Here is a 20,795-nt window from a genome sequence, read left to right on the forward strand (position 1 = left end):
CAGCAAGACAGGACCCCCGCCTGATGACATTCAGGGTCTCGAGTGAGCACAGAGCCAGAGCCTTGCTGGGCGGTCAGGGTCAGATGCGGAGCTGACATGCCCTCGCAGCACATGTGAGACAGACCGAGAATTCATGGTGCTGCTGCTGCCCGAACCTGTAATTTGATCTTAAATTCTTTTTATAATAACTTTATTGTTTTCATTAAAAGGATACATGATCCTTATAAAAACAAAACAAGACTCACTCTAGACATAAAGGAAAGTACAAAGAAGTAGCACGTTGGTCCAAACCTTAGCTTCTGGAGATAACCTGTTTTAATGGTTGATCAGACCACTTCCTAAATATCTCTTTGCACGTTTCCAGACAGAATTGATAGCTAGAGAAATGTTAAAATAGATAATTTTATAACAAAGGTGTCCTTCTAGGCATATTATTTTTAAAACAAAACCATATTTAATTCCTTTGACAGAAGACAGTTAAACCGATATAAAGTAATGCTGACAAAATTGCTAAACTTCAAATAACTGTACCTTTACCACAATAAATTCATTTTCAGATGTCCCTGTAAGACAGTGATTCTTAGCTGGGGGAGTTTTTGCTCCCTGGAGGACATCGAGCAGTGCCTAGAGATAGTTTTGTTTGTCACAGTGAGGGGCCAGAGCCTTCTGGTGTCTGGTGACAGAGGCCAAGGATCTCTAACCATTCTGTAAAGCAGGCACAGCCCCTCGCAGCCAACACGTAGCCCAAAATGCCAGGCAGTGCTGAGACTGAGAATCTGCTGCAAGGGTTAGAAAAGAGATCAATTAAAAGGTGAAATCGTTGTTGTAGCTCAGTTACAGTTTTAGATAATCTTGACTGGGCTTCTGCAGTGATAGATGGAACGATCAGCATCACCCTAGTTACCCCTCACTGCCAATGAGGAACACAGAGGCAGTATATGTTTTTTCCTTGTCACGGTTCTTAACTTAATTCTCCTATGCAGTTGTTACCCCGTGTATTTGGTCTTCGTTTTCTGTTAAGCCAGTCAGGGCCGAATACCCCGTCTCTGACCGTGGCTGCCCCTTTTCTGGGCCACCTCTTAGTAGGTTGCACTTTGATCTCAGTGGACATTTAGTGTGCAAGGGAAGCGAGGTGTCCGCTGTGCTCTGATCTGCCCTGGTCAGAGTTGCACTGCAGATTTGAGTTTGTGTCTTGATGCCACGCTCGCAAGAGGGGAGAGGGCCGATGGAGGGTCTCTAGGGCACGTGGGGGGTGCAGCGGGCTCCTTTGGAGAAGCAGAGTTGCATTTGGCATTGGACTTAGGATAGACTTCAGTGTGGAAGCAGGGTTGCCAGTTTTTACATGGGGCCCCCCAGGAGGCTAGACCGACGGCTGCGTGAACGTCGAGGACAGGGTGACTGCCAGGCTGCCCTGGTGGAGTGGTGGGTCCCTTCCTGACTGAAGTGCACTGGGAGCTACCTGTTGCTGCATTATCTGTGGACACTGGGAGTAAACCGTCCCCGGAGCAGCTGTGTTTAGGTAGCTTGGCAACTCTGAAATTCCGATAGTCTAATAATGCTTCCCGAGAGCCACCTGTCCTGGGCGGAGTCCCTGTCACTCCAGGTCCTTCCTGCCTGCTGTGTGGGACAGGGTGAGGACAGCCAAGGCCACATTGTGTGCACACATGGGTCATGATAGAGCCTCAGATGTTCTGTACATCTTCAGTTTGAACCCACTGTCTACTGACTCAAAAGGTAGTGTTAGGTTCTGCCAAGGTAGTTCCAGTCAGTGTCTGTAGTGTTTGCAAGATTACAGGGCAGGGCCGGGGATTTAGCTCAGTGGTTCTGGCGCCTGCCTCACAAGCGCAAGGTCCTGAGTTCGATCCCTGGTACCAAAAAAAAAAAAAAGAGATTACAGGGCAGGAGCGCATTCTAAACCCATTTCTGAGCCAACGCATGTCTGTGCAGTCAGAGCAGCATATCAGAGCCATGGCAAGGAAGACAGCCTCACAGATTGTTTGCTGCATAATTGGGATTGAGTGCTCTGCCCACGTTACTGTCGATGCTTGTCAGTGTGACTTACCAGTGGCTTTGTTTTGTTGTAGGGGAGCTATCCAGTTTGGGAAGATTTTATAAACAAAGCAGGAAAACTTCAGTCCCAGCTGCGGTAAGTAGAAGCCTGTGTTCCACAGGAAAGGGGCAACATCCTTGGAAAGGAGAGGGGTGGGCTGGATTGATTGGGCAGCGGCAGACAGAGCCCTACGCAGTGGGTTCTGACTGAGCATCACCATTTGTTTAACCATGGTCCTTGCCCTGATTGCAATGTAAAATTGGACTCCTGGTCTACTCTGCCTCCTTCCTCAGGAATTTATATAGCTCTCACTGTGTGAGGCATATGTTAACTTGTTCAGATCATACAACCCCATAAAATGAGTACAGTTACCAGCCTTGCTTTACAGATGAGGAAACTGAGGCACAGATAAGCTAAATGACTTAGCACTAATCGTTCTATAATGAATGACAGAGCAGTGATTTGAACTTGAGTGATCTGGTCCTAGAGTCTAAGTTCTAATCCATCTTTATTGCCTTTCAGCATAAAGGGTTTAACACCTAATGTTGACAGGGATGTAGTTTCACTTCCATGAAGTGTCTAGGAAAAGCGTATCTGTAGAGACAGATGAACAGTAGGGTTGCCCAGTCTGTGGGTGGCAAGGAGATTGACTCCAAGTGGGTAAGCGGGGTCTCCATTCTCAAACTGGGTTGTGGTAAAGGTTGTGCAACTCTAAATTGACTCAAAGTCATTGAATAGTGTGCTTCAAAAGGGTGAATTTCGCGGTGTGCAAACTGTGCCTTAGGAAAGATGCTTAAAAAACCTAACAAGATCTCTGCTGATCTTCCCTAAGAAGCTATCATTATTGCCTAGTGTGCTTGTAAATTAATCATTTGATACAATAGAAGACACATCAGCATCTTTTTGTTGACACTCCACCCCTTTAAATCAGCGTGGAGAAGGGATGCATTGCACTTAGTGGGTGGCCAGTGAAGGTTAAAAGGAGACACTATTTTGATGATTCTCATTCGTGAAATTTGGGTGATTGAGATGGATGAGAAAGGTTCAGAGAGCAGCAGGGTCCGTAGGTGTTTTCTAGGGTAAAGAACCATGTGGATGACAGACAGATGAAGGAGGGATGTGGCCTTCCTCAGCCCAGCCTCGGGTGCATCAGAGTACTGCCTGAGCTTAGGCCACAGGACCACAGGTTCCCTGGCGGCCCTTAGTTAGCAGAGAAGAGCTGGGAGGGGTGAATATTTTTCTGTCATTCCTTCAGCTGTTGGGGGCCTGGATTTACAGAGTCCTAAGACTGTGGCCTCTGGAATGTGGTGCCTTCTCCAGTGGCCCAGTCCTCTCCCATTTCCCTGCTCCAGAGCTTGTAATTACCTTCTTCTAGATCAGATGCGACCTCCTCAGCTCAGAGCTCAAGCGTCTTCCCCAGCCTGACCTTGTCTTCCCCACCTGATCACTACCTCATGCATTGATTCATTTGACGGTACTAGGGAGCACAGTCAGAGCCTTTGCATTGATCTGCATCCCTGGCCCTTTTTTTATTTTGAGACAGGGTGTTGCTGAGTTGCTAGATTGCCCAGGCTGACCTCAAACTTAGCATGGTCCTGCTGTCCTTTCATAGTGCTGGGATTATTTAGATAGGTTAGTCTGTGTCCTTTAGGAGGTCTCCTCCTGCAATAAAACATTTAAACACATTAGCCCTACCCCACCCCACTTGCTTCACTTTCTTGAGTTGTCTGGAAGGCTTTCAGGGTTGCCTAGGAGAGCGATTTTCTTTCCCTTTTGGTAGTGAGGCGCTAGAGCTTTAAAAACTCATGAGTTATCTAGGACATCCCCTGATCAACCCATGAGCCACTTGCCCTCTTGCAAAAAAATTATAATGAGTGTGCCAAAAGGAAATTTTATTACTCGTATACATTAACTATGATGATATTTGTATGCAGCCTAAGACCCAGGCAAACCAAAGGTTGGCCACCCATGATTTAATAAAACTTAATGTGATTTTAGCCTCGCTGTTAGAGGGTACATCTTATTTATTTTTTTAAATAACATTTAGGCCTCCTGAGGGTGGGGGCCATTTCTCTATTATTTTGTTAAACAGCATACAGCTCAGGTTAATTTTCCGTATTAGAAAAGAGATAAAGACTGAAGCATATAAGTCTTGGTGCACTTCAGCGGAATCACTCTAGATGTCTTATGACTGTCAGAAAGTCCCAGCTTGTCTGTCATTTAGAAGCTCACTCTTCCTCAAAATTAGCCACTGCCCTTGTTCGCTGAGGCGCCTTAGTGACTCTACTACACAGGTGCCTCTGCAGCTGGGTTAGGAAGTTTGGGTGGCTGACACTGAGCCGAAGAGAATAACTCCAGCCATTACGTCAGATATCAGTTGTAAATCAGAATGAGCTAGATATAAATCCCTAGATGTTTGATAAAGCTGACTTTTTCAAGGTTTGCATGTGATGTCAGCTCTAAAAAATAGGCTTTGAAATAGAATTTTATGTGTGTGTATGTCATTTAAAAATTTTTTTTTATTTAAGCAGAATGTGTTCTTGCCCTACTGGAAACTGTCAGGCCTCATTTTGAAGTCTGGCCTTACGGGCTGCTTATATCACCGTTCAAGAACCTTTGTTTTGTGGCCACGGTTGCTCTGTTTCTTTTTGTTTTTCTTCATTTTGAACTCTTTACTTTCTAGTCCTTAGTCTTACTCCTCCAGCAACTTTGCTTTCTCAGGAGTGTTCAGCAGAGACTTGCATCATGCGAGCAGTGCATGGAGACTCGTGTCCAGTGCCGCTCTGGGGCCTGCTAGTGTGGAGTCACGGCCGTGGCAGGGAGCGTGGCCTGCTCTTCACTGCATGGCACCCGGGCCCCACCTGGAGGAACCAGCAGGCCATGGAGCGAGCATTCAAGAGGACGTTAAGAATGCAAAACATTTGTAGGACATAATCTGAGAATAGCAAATGTTCTCCATTTTCAGCTTTTACAAATTCAAAAGGTACAGTTTGAATAGCATCCTAATTGGAAAAATAAAGCCTCACTTCATTTTAATTGGGATTTAGGGAGAAGAGCCACACTCCAGGATCCTGTGTTGCAAGGAGTGAACGGGGCCTGTGAGTCACCAGCTGGCTCACGTCCCCAGCTCTGGTGTGAGAGAAAGATCTTTAAAGTCTCTTTGGATCTGTGGCCTCAGTGTTCCTTTCACTGCAGTGAATTGCTGAGTGCTGTGATCTCTCCTAAGTCGATTCTTGATCCAATTCAGATGCATGTATATTATTTTCCTACTCAAGTTGGTTTCATCTGCACCATTTATAATTTTTAATGATTTTTCTTTTGCATAGAAATACTTATCTTTTCCTCCTCTGCAGAACTTGGCCTGGCCTGGTAGTAACTTTATGGTCAGGTGCCTGCAATAGGAAGAAGACTGGTGTTTGTTGACTGGCAGCGAGGGATCTGGACGTCACTGGGGAAGCCTTCGAGGGAAGAACGGGGCCAGTGCATTGGGGTTGTCTGTATCCAGGTGGATTGTTTCTCTCGGGAGGTTACATTCAATCCACAGTGGCGGTTCAGCCCTTGAACTGTAATGAATTTGTCAGTGTGAGACATTCCTCAGGCTTTTGTTATCTGTTTGCATTTTAGGACAACAGTAGTAGCAGCAGCTGCCTTCTTGGATGCCTTTCAGAAAGTGGCTGACATGGCCACCAACACACGTGGTAAGCAGATGGAGGGCTGCCTTCCAGCGCTAACTGAATTTGGCATGTGGGCTTTCCCCCTGGGTGGCTTTACAAGAAGATGCAGCTTAAGTTATCAGAGCTTAGCTGACTCATACTTTGCATTTTTAAAACTCTGTGGGGTTCTATTTATTAGAAGTTATAACTAGTGTTCCCCAGATAATAAAGCACATGTGAAGAAGGATGAAAAATAGAGAAAGGGAACCACAGTTCCCTTAGGAGATGGCCTGATGGTTTTTGGTCATTTGATGTGTGGTCCCCAGCCTTTTTGGCATTAGGAACCTGTTTTGTGGAAGATACTTTTTCCACAAATTGGATTTGGGATGGTTTGGGGATGATTCAAAGGTATGCAACTAGATGCCCCCACCGTGTGCAGCCCACAGTAGGATTCGTGCTCCTACGAGAATCTAAGGTCCACCCTGATCTGACAGGACCGGGAGCTCAGGCAGTAGTGAGAGCCCTGAGGGACGCAGCTTTGCTCGGTCCCTGTCCACGTCTCGCTTTGGGTCCCATTTTCTGACAGGCTGCAGACCTGTCCTGGGCTGGGAGTTGGGGCCCCTGGTGTTAATGAGGACTGTGGAGCCTTGAGCTGTACCTTTGGCTGCACACTGTTCTTCCCTCCTGGCCTGGGTTGTCCTGCAGTGTTCTCCATGTTGCCTGGGGGCCTGGAATGCCATGGACATGATGCCATAGCTATTTCTTTAGGTTCTCATCAAACAAGGAACCCTTTTGAATGAGCACAGTATCCGGCAGGTCCTATCTGTTTATGTGTCTCCCACATTTGACTGCAGACCAATTGAGCTAGAGAGTGTGACTTACTCACATCTGAACACCCAGAAACACGGTACCCAGAACATGTTTGTAAAGTCAGTGAACAGAGGGAAATCTTTGAAAAGGTTCACTAGTGTCAGTGAACACACTCATGACCTTGAGCTCACGAACATTGATAACACGTGAAAGGAGTAAGCAGAAAACAAACATCCCCGTGGCCACATCCATCTTAGTGTTAGAGCATTGCCAGTAACATGGGGATCTGGTCCGGGAGCCTGGCTTCCTTCTCATCCCAATGTAGCCTCTCTCCTGCCTCTTTCCTCCCTTATCTTGCTGGGTGCCCCCCTTAAACTGGTAGCTATGCATCTGTTCTCCTCATTGTCATTGGTGACACCAGAAAATCTGAGGGTTGGGTGCAAGGGTTGGGCATTGTTCCCAGTTGCACAAGAGTTTAGTTTCCCTGAAGTACACCGTGGGTTCCTCCAGCGGGTCTCAGTAGAGATCCTTTAACTGCAGGGGGTTAATTAAATATTTGAATGGATGTGCAGCAAGGACATTTCTCATGCATTTAAGAAACACCAATTCCTTTTATTGGAGATGCTGTCATGGGACTGCAAAAATCAATACATTGCTCTGCTTGTCCTGGAGGAGCTTGCAATTGAGTGGGGGTAAAAAGAGGTGTGTAAATAAAGTATGTCAGTGCAGCAGTAATATGTGTGGTGTAGTAATAGTAGTGGAACAGAGTGCTAGAGGAATATACAAAAGTGAGCAATTAACTTGGCTCAGGGAATTGAGGAAGTTTTCCCAGGGGAGGTAATTCTCCTCATTTCCAAGATGCCAGCAGTGTTTCAGAAGGTTCCCTAGGAGCAAGTGACAGGCATCGGAGCTGTGGCCTTCTCTGGGTTTTGTCAGCTCTGTGCGGGTCTTAGCTGGTATCATTTTTTAAAAAGTGTTACATAGCATCTGTGTGTCAAAATTACAGCCCTGAAGATCTTAACATGCAAGCCAGTGCTCATAACTCTTAATATAATTGGGTACACTTTATCTTTTCTTCTACCTCAGCAATATCTGGAACCAGGTTTGGCTGCCATATTGATTTTTTTTCTAATAGACCCATCAGAGTATGTCTTAAAAAAAAAAAAATCAACAAAACTGCCGCACTGTTGTTGTGTGTGTGTGTGTGTGTGTATGTGTATGTGTATGGCAGCACTGGGGATTGAACCTAGGACCTTCCCACTGGGCTATTTCTCCAGCCGCCACCGCCCCCCTTTGATTTTGAGACAGGGTCTCAAACTCCGCAAGTTGTCCTCATTCCTATCAAACTTGTTATCCTCCTGCCTTCGCCCTCTCAGAGTGCTGCGATTACAGGTGTGTGCCACCGCCCTGCTTGCACTACTATTTTAAATCTGGCATTGCATTGCATTTGAGAGGCTCTGGGATTCACAGTTTGTTTTTAGATTGTATTGTTCCATTACTGGATGGATCCTAAAGGATGGCTAGACAGATGCCCCTCATTGTCCTTAACTTCCTGTGGTGAGAACTTGAGTTTTCTAGTGTGGTTTTTGATGGGAAACAGGAGGACCTGGACATTCTCGTGCTCGGAGGGAAAAACAGAGCAGTTGTTTATGGGAAAAGGAACCAGAAGAGGCTGTCTGTGGTGGTGATGGGGATAGGCATATTTGACCAAAGACAAAAACTGTCACAGTGAACAGACTCCTCAGATCTGCTCAATTTCAGGTCACTTTCAGTTGTATAGAATCCATGTGTACTAATACTTTCCTGGGGTGTGGGAGCTTGAGACCCCTCATAGGACCCAAAGAGTTTAGGGTTGATACAAAGAAGGTGTATTTTGTGGAGATAACAGGAGAAACTTGGATGGATTTATGTGTCATCATGTGAGATATGATTTGAAATTAATTTGTAGTTAAAAATGGAAAAAGGTAGAACATGGTGTTTACTTTAAAAGTTTAAGTAACAAAGTATATAATATAAAACGGACCCTTACATCTCCCAGGAATTGGACTTGTGTCATTTATAGACTTTTTTGCACATATAAATGCATCTGGGGAAAAAACCTAGCTGCAGAACAATATGTGGAAGGATATATGGAATAAGATATATCTGCATGATTATTTTAGAAGGTAACTCCTAAGAAATATTGTACCTGTGCGTTTATTCCCCAGCATATTATAGTCCTGTGTCAGTACCTTCGAGTTACCTTGTCTTTCTGGTGGAAAAATGGGATTTCATTGTCTAGAGAAAGCGCCGGTTAGTCATTGTTCTGTTGGTGGGTATTTTTAGGTTGTCTCCAGGCATTTGCTGGAGTTAACACTTGTGTGTACATCATCTGGGGTCTCTGCAGGAGCATGACACCAAAGAAGTGATGAGTCTGGAAGATGTCTTGAGCTACTTTGGCCAGCTGCAGATATGTTTGGGCTTCAGGATGGTGCGGGCTGTAATGCTAATAGAGTTCGCCTCTCTGCTCTTGCTGAGGGAGTTTCCATAGTCCAGTCTTTTGTTTGCAGTCTTTAATTTTTTTTTTTGAGTCCTTTTCAGAAATGGTAGAAGAGAACTGCAATTACTCATTTTCTTAGCCTTTGAAGATACACACTGTGTAGTTCTTATCTGTGGTCTCCTCACTGTGCAGTAGCACACAGAACTTCTGTCTCACTGTGCCTTAGACCCATTGACCAAACTTTGCCCGACTCGCCTTCCTTTCTACTCTCTCCAGCCTCTGGTAACCACCATTCTACTCTGAACTTCCGGGAGATCAAGTTTTTTAGATGCCACATAGGAGTAAGACCATGTACTTCTCTTTTTGGGCCTGGCTTACTGCACTTAATGTAATGATCTCTAGTTCCATCCATGTTGTCACAAATTACAGGATTTCATTCTTTCCATTGTGTGTATGCACCACATTTTTTTTATCCTTTCATCCATTGATAGGCATGCAGGTTGTTTCCAGCTTTGGGCTGTTGTGAATAGTGTTGGAATAAAAACGGGAGTGCAGGGTGCCTCTTTGACAGACTGATTTCATTTCCCTTGGATATGTGTCCAGTAGAGAGACTGGTGCATCGTATGGTAATTGTAATTTTAATTTTTTGAGGAACCTTCTTATTGTTTTCCATAGTGGCTGCACTAAATTTACGTTCCTACCAACAGTGAGGAAGAATTCCCTTTTCTCCATATGCCATCACTTGTTGTCTTTTTGTCTTTGTGATAATAGCCATTCTTCTTGGAGTGAGTGGAATTCATTGTGGTTTTGATTTGCATTTCGATGGTGATGAGTGATGCTGAGCATTTCTTCATCTTCCTGTTTGCCATAGGTATCTTCTGCCCTTATTCTTAAACTTCCTTTGGGCACCTGTCCAGAAGTCCAAGCTAGCATACTTCTGGTTTCTATAATACTAGCATTTGATACTGTTTCCCAAAGGAAATAGCTCTGAAAGGTCTTTTGTGCTAGTGAGTCATAAACTTGACTTTGGGAGATCTTTTAAAATTGGTCACTATAAGAGTAGAATCAATCTAATTATTACATACCTATGTTAAACAGATTTTTAAAACAAAAGAATATAAGTTAGCTATTATATGCATACTTTAATAATTAAACTAGAATGGAATTTGAGTTTATTTGCACTAGGCACAGTTCTGTATTGTTTTGACTTTACACTCTGGAATGAATGTATAATTTGTGTTAAAAGTGAAAACACACCTATTTCTGAATGAGTAGCCACAAGACATTAGTTTCTAGGCGTTCAGTGTACATAAAACCCCAGGCTTTGTGGAGCAAGGGTTCTGTTCTTCTTTACCCATAGTGGACCAGCCTGTGGCCTATCTGTGTTGAGGAATAGTTGAGTGACTGACATGCATTTGCCTGGACACTTAGGAGAGGCCTTCCCATAGTCCATGGTCGAGGTGGCCCGTGCCTGGCCCATCAGGCTGCCCTGGTCTCACTGTGGAGGGCATCTGCCTGGTCGCCTTTGGTCAGCACCACCATGTGGTGTGCCAAGTCATGCCCAGTGCTGTGTGGCTCTCACTGTCACCCCCTTGTGCCTCTTTGATTACTTTGTTAGCTTTTCAGGACCATCTCAGGGATGATCAGATGGTGATGCACCCCGAACCCCTAAGAAGGAGCTGAAGGTTCTGAGAAGGAAGAACAGGGGTTCCAGGTGGAACAGATTCATCTTCAGTGTCCAGAGACCTTTATTTTGTTGCTTTAAAAAGTGGACATGGCTTTAACATTAAAAATTGCAGTAGCTAGTGTATCTTGAATGTGTATATGTCCCGCGCTGGACTCTGTTCTGAGAGGTTTATATATAGAAATGTTTCTTCCTACCTGCTAGGGACATGCTCCAGACCCCGATAGGTGCAACCCCGAATCTCAGACGGTATTGATCTCTAGAATATATACCATTTTTCTCCATACGTACATATCTATGATAAAGTTTAATTAATGAATTAGACCCAGGCAGAAATGGACAAAAACTCCTAAGAAAATAGAACAGTTATAACATATACTACACTAGAGGTTATTTAAAACTTAGGAATTATTTAGTTCTAGCATTTCCCACTTAGCATTTTGAGACCCAGGCTGACAGGATAACTGAAACCACAGGAAGCAAAGTGGTAGGCAAGGGAAGACGACTGTGCTGTCTTTTTGTTCTCACTGCAGCCTGGGAACCAGGCACCTGTGGCCTCAGTTAGGTGATTAGATCAGGATGGAGAGCTTCACTAAACCAAGCAGCCTGAAAGCGCTGAAATGATGTGACTGAGAGACTGGACTTTACCATTGAATTAGAAGTTATTTTGCAAGGAGCTCTTGGGTTCAGTGTAAGCGTATATATACTTTTAAAGTTACTTGATTCTGAATGCATTAAAGAAAAACAACCCGTGCAGCCCCTGTGCGTAATGACTGGGACTTTTCTGGCGCGGCCTTCTGGCTCTGCTGCCTGTGTGGCCCAGAGCAGGTTGTTTTTCATTCTCTGGGCTGCAGTTTCCTCACCTATAAAGGAAGCGGGGTCCTAGGTGATCCCAGGTAGCCTGTTTTAGACTCTAGTGTTCTGTGATTTTAAGTGTTTCTTTGGTCCTGTTAAATACATTAAACATGGATGAAGTTGGACGGCGCATTTTCCCCCTTCTGTGTTACCTTGGGAACATCTGCTCTGGGAATAGAGGACATGGAGACAACAGCATGAATCTGAGGGAAACGGGGAGGGTGAGAAGAAGGTGGACAGAGAGCTAGCATCTGGGCTGGTCTGTGTGGAGAAGGCCCCTCTCTTCCTCTGGGAGGAGGTGGGAGTGGACTAGAGGTGGAGCTGAGGGGCAGATGTCCAGTTTGTGAGTCCGAATTGCCACAGCGGCTGGAGAGCCTCATCCTGCCTACCTGTGTTTGGAGAAGCAGGTGCCAGTTCTTAAAAGAACTTTTGCTTTTTAGCACATATTACCTGTTTCGGCACGGATTTCATTAGATCCCATGTGCTACAGATCTGGCAGCTGTATCTTCATCGTTCAGGAAGTGTGTTTTAAGGTACGGATTTTGGGACTGCCTCATACCTGTGCAATCAGAATAATTGGATGGGACCTGGGGATCTTTGGTATTTAAAGGCTTCCCGGGAGATGTTGCTCCCCGACAGTTCTTTGTCGTGTCGCAGAGGGCCACTCGCCGCCTTCCAGTGGCATCCCTGCCTGTGGCCCGCAGCTCACCCACAGAGACTGCTCCCTGTTCCTGACACCCGAGTCCTCGAGCCCTGCTGCTCACACAGGTGTCTTCCCCGAGTGGAATGCCCTTTCCGGCTTCCTCTCCGGGCTGTGTACATGCTCGAGCAGGACCTCGAGAGTCACAGAGGCTGGAACCCTGTGTCCCCTTGTCGGCCTCTGTGGCGTGTGTTGGTGCTGGAGCCATCGCCTCACTGCCGCCACCATCTTCCCCAGCACTCACGACAGCCCTGGGGGAGGACCTGCGTCTTCCTCCTCCTGAGCAATGGGATGCTTGGATGTTCTGAGTCTGGCATTAGAGGGTGCAGGCCTTGTGTGCAGAGGGGTGACCCATTGCACAGGGCTGTGTCCCCGTAGGTCCCGAGGACTCTGGTGAGGAGGCCGTCCCCTCTGGGGTCGGGCCTGTGGGTCGGCGTCTGGGCCAGCGTCCCCTCAGAGCTCAGCACTGGACCTGGGAAGAGGCCGTGGGGGGATGCAAGGCGGCCACCCGTGTGTGGCTGGGCAGGAGACAGGACTCTTCCTCCCAGGGGGTTCTGGGAGGCAGCTTCTGAGCTCCAGCCAGCCCGGTCTTATCCTCCCCAACCCCCCGAGTTTTATTTTACCTACGTTGTGTAATTGAGACCTTGCTGGCCTTTAACTCCTGGATTAATTTTGGTTTTTAAGCTCAGAGCTCTTTTCCACGTAATTAGAGCCTTGTGATTTCTACCTACAAACCTCTTTAGCTTCAATCTAAAAAAATATTTTTAAAGAAAAAAAATGATAAACACATTCTTGTAAGTCTGGAATTGAGAATTCTTTGGCTGTTAACTTAAAGGAATGAGGTCAGATCTGTTTATTTGATTAAAAACAAAAAGATATGAAGCTGGACATGGCAGTGCATGCTTGCAAGCTCTGCATTCTGGGAGGCCGAGGCAGGAGGATCTTCAAGCCCAACCTGGACAACTTAGTGACTTAGTGAGACCCTGTCTCAAAATGAAAGAAATAAAAAAGGGCTGGGGATGTAGCTCAGCGTGAAGGGCCTGGTTTCAGTCCGCAGTAGTACCAAAATAACATCAACAAAAAGATGTGAAACTCTACTCCTCTAGCCTGTGGTCATAGATCATAAACCAGGTTTGTGTTTTTTTGGGTCAGTTCTGCTTTCTTCATTATTTTCAGTTACTGTTTTTAGTATTCTCCCAGGAAAGGACTTGGGAGTGTTTGAGAAACAAGTTCAATTGTAATTTTTCTTCTGAGAGCCAAGTTTATTGGTTCAAATGATTCAAGGCTGGTATTTCAAGTTTTCCAATGATATTACTCCACAAAGGCTTTAGGAAAAATCTAGCATAAAGCATCTCCTGAAGCCCAGAGGAGTTTTGTAAAGACAGTGTCTGGAGTTCATTCTGCCTTAAGCTTGTGTGGCTGTTATGGGGCTCCTAAGCTCTGGTTTCCTAGCGCCTGGCACATCTCAGGTGCCAGGAAACAATTGCTGATTTGTTGAAGGTATAAAATGAAGCACTCCATAGCTTGCTCACAGACAGTCTCTGCTACTTTTTACTATGGATCTAGGCATGCTGGATTGAACACGACGTAGAGAACTCTGTATTTAGGGTTTCATTTTCGGGATTTTGAACTTGACCTCTTGATTTTGATTCACATGAATTATGCTGAGGAGGCCTTAAGCATGTTTTGTCTTGCTGGAAGTTAGGCTTTAAAAAGTCTCCTTGCTGTATTATAGGCAAGTGTAGGAAGGGAGAATAAAGCTATGTAAGAGAAGAACTTTCACACAGTATTGGTTAAAGTGGGAAGGTGGCTGGGTCGACACAGAGCAGTTGCCTTTGGTTTGCTTCTAATTGCAGGCCTTGTGCCAGAACTCGGCTGGCCCGTGTGTCCCATGGTGACTGACACAAGCAAGTCCGGCTCCAGTCTGGGCCAGGTCCATTCTGTGCGATGGAATTGTCTTTGGTGATAGAAGCGCTCTCTGTGTGTGCTGTCCATTATGGTAGCCACTAGCTGCAGGTGGCTGTCGGGCACTTGAAATGTGACTAGTGTATCTGAGGAGCTGAATGTTTAATTTCTTAGTTTCAGTGAACACCCATTAAGTGCTAGTGCCTCCTGTACTAAGTGGTGGAGATCTGAGAATGTTTTCCTACAGGAACAGCTTGTTTGCATTCACAGTAAATATCACGTGACGAGGGCTGTTTGATGTCTGCAGGCTTTCTGGGAACCCTAAAATCAAGTAGGTGTGGGGCTTTGGTTCTAAGGCATCGAATTAGTGGATTGTAGAAGGGTTGGTTGTCAAACCTCCAGGGACTAGGTGAAAAGATGCACATGAATGGTAATTGTAGCTCCAAACAAAAAATGTACTACCCTCCTTTCCTGAAGTATGTCCATTTCAGGCCCTTTCAGTGGACAGGATATTGTGCCTAAGGCGGTAAAGGCTGCTTTCTGACACGGAAACTTACACAGTCAAGCATCCTTCATCTGCAAATCTGAAACCAGAACACTCCAAATTCCAAAACTTTTTTGAGCATCAACATGAAAACCACAAGTGGAAAATTCCATACCATGCAACTTTTGTCTCATGCACAAATTATTAAAAGTACAGTGTGAAATTACATTTTGGCTGTGTTTAAGGTAGATAAGAACAATACATGAATCTCATGTTTAGACTTGGGTACGTGTATGCATATACTCTAAAATCTGAAGAAAAGAAGGAAATCCAGAGCACTTCTGATCCCAGGCATTTCCAATAAAGAATACCCAACTTGGGCTGGGGATTTAGCTCAGTGGTGCTGCCGCCTTCCTTGCAAGCACAAGGTCCTGAGTTTGATCCCTGGTACTGAAAAAAAAAAAAATACCCAACTTCCCAACTTGTATCAGGAGCAGACATGCACACAGTACGTAAGCAGACACATACACCTGTGCAGGTAAAAGCTTATGGGGAGGATAGAGGTAAGGAAAAAAGTCCAAAAATTTTGCTTGGGGCACGGCGGTCCCTGAGGAAAAGCTTGAGAAAACTGTTACATGAGGAAGGCCCGCTGCTAAGCTGGGTCAGCCTTTGACCTGTTGTCCTCTTAGTGCATTTAAGGAATTGTCCACAAACCCAGCATGGTGATTGCAGTTAGCTGTTTTACCTGAAGGAGGGAAACTGGTGAAATGAATCCAGCTCCTGAGCATGGTGGATTTGCCCTAGGTTTGCGTGGGGGAGGGTACCTGTCTTCTCACCGACAGGTGTCTGACGCTCGTCAGCAGGAGCACTCTGTCAGTGTGGGGTCCTGTCAAACCCACAGCCTTTATTGATGGGACCTCACGGCTCTAATGCTTTCAGTGTGGCTTTTTGGTTTCATTTGGTTGTCAGATGAAGAAACTGCAGCTCTGGACCTGGTCTTAGCAGATTTTTGCCTAAAATGACAAAGAAAAACAAATAGCCTTTTTCAGGATGACTGGTTTGCAGGCACTGCTGGCCTCCGATGAGCTTACCGCTTTGCTGAGGGCTGTGGTGGCATCAGAACCTGGGACAGGTTTACTGTAGCCTCTTTAGCTTCCAACAGCCCCTCAAGCCGTCCTCGTTTTGTGTATGTGCATTTATATGTATATGTGTTTTATATTGAGTATCTTAGTCTCAATCTTCTATGAAGTATGAATGAAAAGTTTTGTATAAATTATTGCTACTTGTAATAATACAAGATGCAGCTAAAAACCACACGTTATATAAATGTCGTTTCCATGGAAATTCCCCAGCTATTAATCCCTCTTACAGATAATTTATTATTATTGTCCTAAATAGGTTTGTAAATGTGCATTCTGCTTTTGCATCCTACTATTTTGATTGCTTTCTTACTCTGACATACATTGAGCCATTTTAATTTCTTAGCACAATAGATTAAGTCATCCACATTGTGCTTAGCATAAAACGACTTTTAAAAAATGGCCTGTGAATGTAAAGTTTGGCTCACCTCTTTCTTTTTTAAATTAATTTTATAGGTACATTTTAGGTATACAATATACTGACATTCATCATTGGAAATTTGCACCTTTACATAATCTCTCTTGGTTCTTACTTTTTCCCCATTCCCTGCCCTCCCTTCAACCTTTTTTTTCTTCTAAATTTTCTGTAATTTGAAGCTTTTACTTTTTGGTATGCTTTGAAACTTAGACTTGGTGCTGAGTCAGGAGAGTAGGGTGGCATATGCTTTTTAACATTCTTAGCAATCACTAGCTAAGAACTACAACTAACAAATGAATTCATGTATTTATTGATATTTTTATTTTATAGATTTAAAAAATAAATCTGGATTTCCCTTTTCCCTCCTTTCTTTTGGCTGATGGTGTCAGGAAGTGATTATGTATTCACATATTTTAATGGACAAATAATGTGTATTCTGGGAAGTTTGGAATCCTGAACTAGCACTTCTAGTGATGGAAGTAAATCCCTCTTTCCCATCCCATTGACCTTTGCTTGGGGTTAAAACTGATGCCTGGGAGTAGCACTCCAGTCTCCGGTTGACAGTGGCCTTGTGGGCCCTTGGTGAGGCAGCAGCAGCTGGTGGAGAGGCCTGTTCATTGTGGTGAACCAGGGCTCCTGCCGTGTTTCGATGTTGACTGCCTTCCCAAAGTGATCCTTGACAGAGCGGTCACCTGTTACCCTGAAGGATCCCTCTTGGGGGAAAGCGAATCCAGAATTCTCGAACCCACGGTGGGGATAGTGAGGGATGTTGGAACCCCGCACCCAGCTCAGCTGTGCATCTTCCACCCATAGAGCAGCTTCTGCTCTTGCTCACTCAGTGGTGGGTCCCCATTTTGTTTTAGGGTTTCCCGGACGGTGCTTGACTGACCGTGTATGCTGTGGCCTGCCTGACCTCGGCAGCCGGAGTCAATGTTGGTGATTACGTGGTGGTAGTGGTAGCAGTGGCAGCTGGGAGGAAAGTGCAGCCCAGGGAGGATTGTGTTTTCACGGGTGACCGAGTTGGTCTGTGTGCAGTGTAGTTGTCATTTGGCAGCTTCCATAGTGAAGAGGCCTACTCAGCAGCTCACCCTGCAGCTCACAGGCTGCCATGCATTTTGTTAGCAAGCAGGGATGACGGTCCTGCCCCCACCTACCCTGGCCTTGCCACCTGAGCAGGCTACCTTGGCTTCCTGAACATTAACACCCCCCATCCCAACCCCTTATAGGCACTTTGGTAAAATACCATTACACATTCATGAAAGAATGCTTTTGTTTTGGTTCATGCCTGTGAAGAAAGCCTTTTTTTGTGTGTGTGCTTTCTTGTGAACTTGGTTTCCTCTGCCCTGCCCACCTCAGATGAAATAGCCACGTGGAATGTAAGTGTGAATGTAAGGATGCTTGAAGTTGTCAGCCTGGCATACTCTGCTGGTGGGCACAGTTGCTGCCTCTGCAACCCCATGCAGCCCAGTGAAGACCGGGAAGTGGAAAAGCCCTTGAGGACCGAAGTTCCCTCTTGGCCTGTGCGTTTCCTCTACTGTAAGAAAAGCGTGCTAACTCGGAATAGGAAATGTTCAGAAGGCCTTCCTGTCACCAAGAATTTGGCAGTGAATTCTCCTGTAATATATTTTGAAGAAATTTGATTTTTATACATTATTTTTAGATAAAGTGAGAATCATCTGGAAGATGTTTTTTTAAACACAACTCTTTGGTCTTTCATGATTGGAAATTGTGGACGTCATGCCCTTTTCCTTATCGTTCATCCAGTACCCAGCGCAGCCTTTTCATTCTTACAGGGGACGCTGAGTCAGTGAGCATGAGGTCAGGCGCTGCAACCACCTGAGCAGTAGGGTCGGGCGCCAGCCCGTGCTTTCTGCGTGTGGCCCCAACCTACCTTCTTGGTTTCTCGGAGAGTATGTTCAAGTAGGAAATGACAGGGGGCTCTGAAAAAATCTGTTCTGTGTTCCTGTTGATTTTTATTTCTGGACATTTTCGTTTGCGTATTTGTTCGTGAGCGGTCCTTGGTCACCTGATTTTCAAAGCAGTTTCCTACTTCCCTCCTAGTCCTTCCTTCTGTGGAGAATATGTTTCTTGCAGTCTTTTAAGCGCTTTGGAAGGGGGAGTCTATTTTTACTTGTCTTTCAGTCGTTTATTCTATTTGACATGAGCTTATGCTTCCATTCATCTGATTTCCCTGATAGGGAAACATACGCACACTTTTTTTTTTGATTCCCAAATGTTTTCAGTCGCCACAGAACTATTCTTTCTAGTAAAAGATACTGCCGTGGAAGGAAATCTGCAGCGTTTCCTGCTGTGTGTTCTAGGGCTCAGGGAGTCCCAGTTACCATGGAAACGAATATCCCGCCGCTGGGTGGTACCTTCCCTCCGAGCTGCTTTGGAGCGCATTTCACAGTTCAATACAATGCCGCTCCTTCCTGCCTTTAAATAAGGGGAGGCTGGTTGGTTACAGAGAAGATGGAAAATACTGCTGTTGTCAAGGCAGAGAGAGACTTCGCGCGCACCCTTTTGATGTGGATGGTGGGAATGGGGCAGTGCTGTTTCCTAAAGACGGCTGCAGGAGTCTGGCAGAATACAAAAGTGCTGTGGAGGAGATTGTGAAAATCCTTCTGTGCTGCTGATGTGGCTTTGTTTTGAGAACGATGGCCGTGCGAGCTGACCCTGGCACTGCCCTGACCCTGCCTGGGCTCCACTGGCTCACCAGGGAATGGGTGGCAGACGGAAGACCTTCAGTTCCCCACACGTGCCGTCTGGCCTGTTGTTTTCTGGCCTCCTCCCCCTCCTTGCAGATAACCAAGTCAGATGGAGAGCCTGGGCTCCCTCGCCCAGACTCCACCCCTTGATTGCCACTGAAGCACGTGATCGCCATCTGTGCTTGTGTAAAGCTTTGCGGATGCTGATTCTGAGAGCCCTGCTTCATTTGGATAATGTGACTTAGCCCAAGTGCGGGATGCGTTGCCCCTGCAAAGCTGGAGGAAATGTAGATGCACCCGCTGAACTCCCGTGGTGGGCCTTGGGTCACTGGCTCCGGGTGGGCTTATGGGGTGTCATGCTGACTGTGGGCCCCAGGTCCCCCCTGGAGATGTACAGTGCAGACTCCTGACCAGTGAGACCAAAGGGTGGTGAAGTTGTCTCCAGCCTTAGGGGTTTGTTTCTCCAAATGCATTGTATACAATAAGTGCCGGGAGCCTGTTGGAAACAGTGGGGTGTCCAGACCCCGGGTGGTGGGGGTCTCAGCCAGCCTTGGCTTTGAGCATTTATCTCACGTTGAGAAAGTTGGTAAGAACCTGGTGTGCAAATGAGGAAACCCTTGGTGGCTTCAAGTGACTTGGGATAAACAGGGTGGTCACACGGCTATGAGTCCCTAGAGCCCGGTCCTTCCACTGCAGAGAGGAGGTGCGCAGAGCGAGTGACCTGGGAAGCTAGGCTGGGGTGCCGGCCTCCGCACCGCTGACCCTCAGGCAGCTCGTTCTTTGTGGTGTGCTTGGCAGCATCCCTGGCCTCTGTCCTCTTACAGTGACGGAGAGAGAAAGTGTCCCCAGACCTTGCCAGATGTTCCCTGGGGGGACCAAATTGTCTGTGCCTGAAAACAACCACCCTAGACATTTTAAATGTTTTCATTGTGTGATGTAAATGGAAGTGAGGCTGTGCTTTTTTTGAGGCAGTTGTGGACAGTTTGGTTCATGTAAGCTAAGTTTAAAATTATTCACAGCCAACTTAAGCTTTTAGAAATTTGACAGTCCAGGGATCGTTTCCTCTGAGAAACCACTGCTCTGCCACGTTTTGTGACTAAAGCTCTGTGAAGTCTGCATCTACTAGAGACCACCGCTTCCTTCTTACTAGCACTTCCTTTTCCAGTGTGCGGGGTGCGAACGGAGGGGCTCAGAGCTGCCCGATGGGGAGTGAGCTCCTTAGGCTGGGCCTGGCACCCGGCCACGCTGCTCCCCTCCCGGTGCCCAGGAGGCGCAGCAGTCGGACACTGCTGAGTTTGGTTGTCCAGAAGAGGACAGTCAAGTCTGCTCTACTTGCTTTTTAGGGTGATCGTGGCACTCAGATGAGCTGTGTAGGAGTTGTGTAAGCTGCAGAGCCCCAGGTAGCTGTGACTCGAGATGGGTGCCCCGTGTCACGTGACTTCTGGGGTCACCGCCAGACGGCGGCCTACTTGGGTCGCGTGGAGACCCCTCCACCCTCCTCGTCCCTGCCTGGCTTGTCTCCTCCACTTGTTTGTGTGCAACTTCTGCTGCCCTCCTGGGTCCAGTTCGCTCTGTTTGCCCCCAGAGACTGATTTTGACATTTTAAGATGCCCCTTGGCCCTGTGGGCTTTATTTTATTTATGGTCATTTCAATATCATTTTGTCTGTGATTCTCATAAATCCATACATTAGTTTGGGCATTGTGATGGGAGCTGGAGTGGACTCTGAGTTCCTAGTTGCCTCCCTGGGTGTTCTGGATGAGTCCTCTCCCCTGCTTCGCACACACTCTGCAGTGCCGCGCCCGGCCTCCCCTGGACACGCTGTCGTGTCCCAGTTTATCTCTGGGACCCTCTTCTCCTGCAGGGGTGCAGCGGCCTCTTGCCAGCTCTGGACCCAGTCTTGGGCTGCTT

General features: G+C 46.3%; 1 protein-coding gene across 21 annotated transcripts in view; it reads left to right on the top strand.

Annotated features, from left to right (window-relative positions):
* Mtss1 (MTSS I-BAR domain containing 1) overlaps positions 1-20,795 on the top strand; it is a 147,429-nt gene that overhangs the window by 19,952 nt on the left and 106,682 nt on the right. For 18 of the 21 annotated variants that reach the window (XM_004837973.3, XM_087187965.1, XM_087188019.1 and 15 more), the window contains 2 exons: positions 2,085-2,146; positions 5,675-5,748. In XM_004837973.3, the coding sequence (XP_004838030.1) occupies positions 2,085-2,146; positions 5,675-5,748 (136 nt within the window). Of the gene's footprint in view, positions 1-2,084; positions 2,147-4,762; positions 5,034-5,403; positions 5,556-5,674; positions 5,749-20,795 lie in introns of those variants that run through there. The other 3 variants (XM_087187969.1, XM_087188016.1, XM_087187973.1) reach the window with 3 other exon arrangements.

The sequence above is a fragment of the Heterocephalus glaber genome, unplaced genomic scaffold, assembly GCF_053883595.1.
Source record: "Heterocephalus glaber isolate CG9 unplaced genomic scaffold, H.glaber_assembly_v1.0 deba00000281, whole genome shotgun sequence".
Lineage (NCBI taxonomy): Eukaryota > Metazoa > Chordata > Mammalia > Rodentia > Bathyergidae > Heterocephalus > Heterocephalus glaber.